General features: G+C 48.6%; 1 protein-coding gene across 1 annotated transcript in view; it reads right to left on the reverse strand.

Annotated features, from left to right (window-relative positions):
• Positions 1–590: 590 nt before the first annotated feature.
• Positions 591–4969, reverse strand: part of WDR27 (WD repeat domain 27) — a 65569-nt gene continuing 61190 nt past the window's right edge. Inside the window, exon 26 of the mRNA XM_027770419.1 lies at positions 591–1201. Within this exon, the coding sequence (XP_027626220.1) occupies positions 1151–1201 (51 nt within the window). The 3' untranslated portion in view covers positions 591–1150. The remainder of the gene's footprint in view (positions 1202–4969) is intronic.

Genomic DNA, 4969 nt, shown 5'->3' on the forward strand with positions numbered 1-4969 from the left:
ATGCCAAAGTGGAAATTTTCCCCTCCGAGTAATGGAGAGCAAAAGGGAAGGGAGAGGCCTAGAGACCGTACTTCTGACAGGGCCCGCCGTGCCACCCCGCCGCGGCCTCCTGGGGCTGGGACTGCAGGGTGTACCCAGCAGGTGCCGCTGTGTGGACGCCCTCTGCAGTGCCCCTGTGGCCTGGCGTACGTGAACACATTTGAGGGACGCCAGGAGACTTTGGGCTTGCTGGTCAAACGTGGCTTCGTTGACGAATTTCTAACTGGTTCTAAATGAGTGTTCTTACAATGGGAAATGGTGTGTTTGCCATGAATGAATACGAATGTTTGGGTGACTCTAAGTGTCAGATAAATGAAAGCGAGTTATTCTAAATCCCTGCTTCTCCGGCTCAGCAGGAGCACAGTGCCTGTCTGAGGTCCGTGTGGAAATCCCACTCAGGGGCCCAGGAGCCCACCCTGGACGCCCCGAGGGTAGGGGGCAGTGAAGCCAACGAGGCCCACAGGGCTGCAGTGGGTCGGCAGCCCCCACCCCCGCTGCCCACTGACGCGTGACCTCGGCAGGCACCCCAGGTGGGCCCTAGAAGCCCCACGCTGCGGGGTGACAGGCACTCTGCCCCAAGGCCTGTGCGCTCAGCTCGGGGCCTTTGGAGCTGCACTAGATGGCATCACCCCAGGGTGGGCACCAGCTCTGCAGGGCCTGGCCGGGCAGCACCTGGGCCCTCTGCCCAGTGGCCCTCTGGTGGCCCTGGGAGAAAAGGTCCAGGAGTCAAACTGCCCTCGGAGAGGACCCCCCAAGAGGACGCCCCCAAGCCGCAGTGTGAACACAGCCCAGGGCCGGGGCCACGGCTTTGCTTTCACAGCCCCAGGAGCATTGCCCCCACACACGCAGTGACGAAACGTGCGGTTGTCTTTACTGAAGCACACCGTTGTACCCACACCAGATTCCTGCAGAGGCGCTGGGCTGCCACTGCCACTTCTCAAGGACCAGCACAGGGGAACGCAGGCGGTGTGCACGCACGGGGCGGGGGCTCGCAGAGGGGGAGCACTGAAGTCGCAGACCGTGACCGGCACTGCTCCTGGCCGGGCGACGGGCGGGCCTCGGTCTCTCCAGTCCATCACGTCGTCCTCTGGCCAGGGCCGGATAGGAGCAGCTACTCGGCAAGGAACAGCTGGAGTTTGCCATCCAGGGTGGCGGTGGCGAGCTGCGGTTAAGGAGCGCTCTGCTAGTGGGAGTCCTGCACCACGGCAGGGCCAGGTGTCTGCTCTCCTCCTTTGGGACTGTCCAGGTCATAGAGCGAAGTGCGCTCAAACAGTAAGCCGTACGTGCAAAGGTATTCTTACACTCGATGAATCCAGTCAGTATCTGAGAGCCCTGGCCAGAGCCGCTCAGTATACACCCAAGGAAAGGGCGCGAAGGACCCTGCCCAGGTCCGCACACTGTCACGCAATCACCAGCGCGTAAGGACGAACGGCAGGAGAGTCGGGGAAGACGGCACACAGGAGGGCCCCGCCGAGAGTTCTCTGGCAGTCTGCCCGCTGTGATCACTAAGAAACTCGGGAGTCTGCTGAAGGCTTCCAACCTCCAGGGGAAGGCTCAGGCTGTAAATGTGCTCATTTTGTCACCTCGGAGCAGCCCTCCCCTCCCCAGTTCTGCGGCTCACGAGCAGCAGCAGCCCACGCAGATGGACGGAGCCAGAGTGGGAGAGCACCTCTTCCCACGTGCCGGGCTCTGCCCCCTGGGGACTGACCTGGCCACAGAGGCTCAGACAAAGAGGCAGTGGCCGCCCACTCCTGCCGCGCTGCCAGCTCCAGGAGACGCTCCTCCCAGAGCACTGGAAGCTGATGCCCTCAACTTCCCAAACATCAAAGAATAAGACATTCAAAAGCAAAAACACACTCAACAGAAATTAGAAAGTGACTGTGTGCGCTGAAGAAAACACTCATGAAAATAACTGAAAAGACCTTACGCTTTCCTCCCAGCCTAGAGAGACAAGCAGCAATCACAGTAGGCACGGGAAAGCGCTGGCCGAGGTACCGCATTATCACGTCCAAACGCCCACTCTACAACATGTGTGTGAGCATGTGTGTGTGTGTATATATGTATGCATGTGCATATGTATTATGTACGTGTGCATATGTGTATATATGTATGTGTGTGCATGTGTGTGTGTTATCTCACAAGGAAACAATAACGTATGCTCCATGCAAAGGGAAAAAAAGTAAATCAACAGCACAGCCTCAGAAAAGACCTGACAGCGAACCTGCAACACAAAGACAAACAACTAGTTTCAAGATCCTCAAAGAATTAAAAAAGATGCAGATGCAGTTAAAAAAAAGTATATATAAACAAAACAAAAATAGCAATAAAGAGCTAGAAAATGTAAAATGCAAAAGGAATTCTAAAGCTAAGAAGTACAGTACTAAAATAAAAAACTAATGGAAGGGGACAGAGGCAGGTTTGAACAGGCAGAGAAAAACTAGCACACTTACAGATGAGACAATAGAAGTTATCAAATCTGAGGAACAGAAAGAAAAACAGATTCAAGAAAATAAACAGAGCCCAAGGGACCATCAGGGCACCATCCGGCGGACCAACATTGTAGGAATCTCAGAAGCGGAAGAGAGAGAAAGAAGCAAAGACAGTATTAGAAGAAATAATGGTTGAAAACACCCCAAATTCAATTAAAGATATGAACAGACACATTCAGAAAGCTAAATGAATTCTACAGAAGATGGACTCAAAGAACCACATAAACTTTTCAAGAGACAAAGAGTCCTAGAAATAGCGAGAGAATAGTGACTTGTCACATTCAAAGGGCTCTTACTGAAAGTGTCCAGATTTCTCACCACTGACGCTGGACTCCAGAGACATAAACCAATACACCCAAACAGCTAAAGGAACACCAGCAACCAAGAACCACATACCCAGCAAAGCTGTCTTTCCAAGTGAGGGGGTGGGGCCAGCAGGTGGTGTGATGGTTAGGGTGCTGGAGTCCCACAGGTTTACCACAGTTCAAATCTCGGACCTGGTGGCTTGAGTGCGTACATACATACTCAAAGCCCCAGGGAGAGAACGGAGGAGGAGGGATTGCAGTGTGGCCATCCCCCCAGAGGTGATTTGTCACTTTCCCTCTCACACTCACTCTCTTTCTGGTGAGTGCATGCACTCTATGGCAAAAACCTAAAAAAAAAGCAGAAAACAGTGAGAGGGTAATTCAACAAAAGCTCAGAGTTCCACTAGTTCAATACCTGTCCTGCAAGAAATGCTGAAAGGTGCCATAAAAGGACACGGACAACACCTCAGAGCCACGCAAAGAGACAAAGATCTCAACGAAAGCACATATGTAGGCAGCCACTGAAGCTAGTGGTGTTGCTACAACACTCGGTGCCTCTGCTTTTGTTTTTATGTAATAAAAATAACTAATACGTTTTTAAATAATTTTCTTAGATTTATTTATTTAATTTTATTTGCTATTGCTATTTTTGTTACAGGGTACAGTACATACGCTCACTAGAGAGAGAGAGAGAACAAGCCTCCAGGTCTGAGATGCAAACTATGGCCAGCCATGTGGGAGTCCAGCATCTTAACCAGCACACCACCTGCTGGCCACAGAAATAATACATTTTAAAAATCATTACTTTGTTGGGAACCAGCAGTTAGCGTAATGGCTATGTCGCTGGACTCCCACGTAGTCGACCGCGGTTCGCGTTCCGGACCCGGTGGCTTAAAACTCACGCCGGGCGCGTGTGCGTGCATGCCCAAGATCCCGAGAGGAGAATGGAGGAGAAGGGATTGCGGCGTGACCATCCCCCCTGGGGGGTGATTTCTCGCTTTCTGTCTCTATGTCTCTGTCTGTCTGGCGAGCGCACATGCCCTATAGCAAAAACCTCTCCCAAAAAAAAAAAAATCATTACTTTGTTTTAAGGAACACAATGAATAAAGATGTACTTTTGTGACATCGGTAGCTGACAGAGATGGGTACAGAAATAGAAGGAATACAGTGTTTGCATGTTATTGAAGTCAAAATAGTATCAATTCAAATTACACCGTTATGACTTCAGGAGTTAAATGTAATCCCCTTGGTAACCACAAAGAAAATACATATAGACTATACACAAAAGAAAATGAGAAATGAAACATTTCACTACAAAAATCAGCTAAACACAAAAGAAGACAGTAATTTAGAAACTGAGAGACAAAAAACTGTAAGGTATAAAGGCCAGCAGGTGGTATAGTGGTTAAAGTCGCTGGACTCCCACATGGCTGACCACAGTTCGAGTCCTGGACCTGGTGCCTAGTGCTCTCGCTCTCTCTCTTTCTCTCTCTCATCAAACTGGAAAATAAGAATAATAATAAATAAAGTTAAAAATACTTATTTAAAGAAAAATCTGTAAAGTATAGAAAAATAAACATGAAAATAATAGGAGTAAGTCTCTCCTTACTAGTAATTACACTAAATGTAAATAGCTTATATTCTCCAATGAACAAAACAGAGATTCGCAGAATGGATGAAAGTGTGAGATTCAACTATTTGCACATATCACCCAAACTCATTTTAGATGCCAAGTCACAAATGAGTTTAAACTGAAAGGATAAAAAAATATACTCCATGAAAATAGTAAGCAAAATTGAGCAGGGGTAGCTACACAAATACTAGGGGAAGAAAATAGACTTTAAATCAGAAAGTAAGAGATAAATACGATTATAAGTGAAAGATAAAATACATTATAAAGATTAACTATTGGGTCATCAGAAATATTTACACCCTAATCATCAGAATGCATGAAGCAGAAACTGACAAGATTGAAGGGAGAAATAAGCAGTTTTACATAAATAGTTGGAGATTTCTATACCCCATCAATAGTGGGTATAGAGTCAGGGAGTAATCAAGGGTAATCAGGGAGTAGACAGGTGAGGACGTAGGAGGGCTTGGATAGCACAGCCATGGACCAGGTCGGGTGGACACATA

The sequence above is a fragment of the Tupaia chinensis genome, unplaced genomic scaffold, assembly GCF_000334495.1.
Source record: "Tupaia chinensis unplaced genomic scaffold, TupChi_1.0 Scaffold000132_1, whole genome shotgun sequence".
NCBI lineage: Eukaryota > Metazoa > Chordata > Mammalia > Scandentia > Tupaiidae > Tupaia > Tupaia belangeri.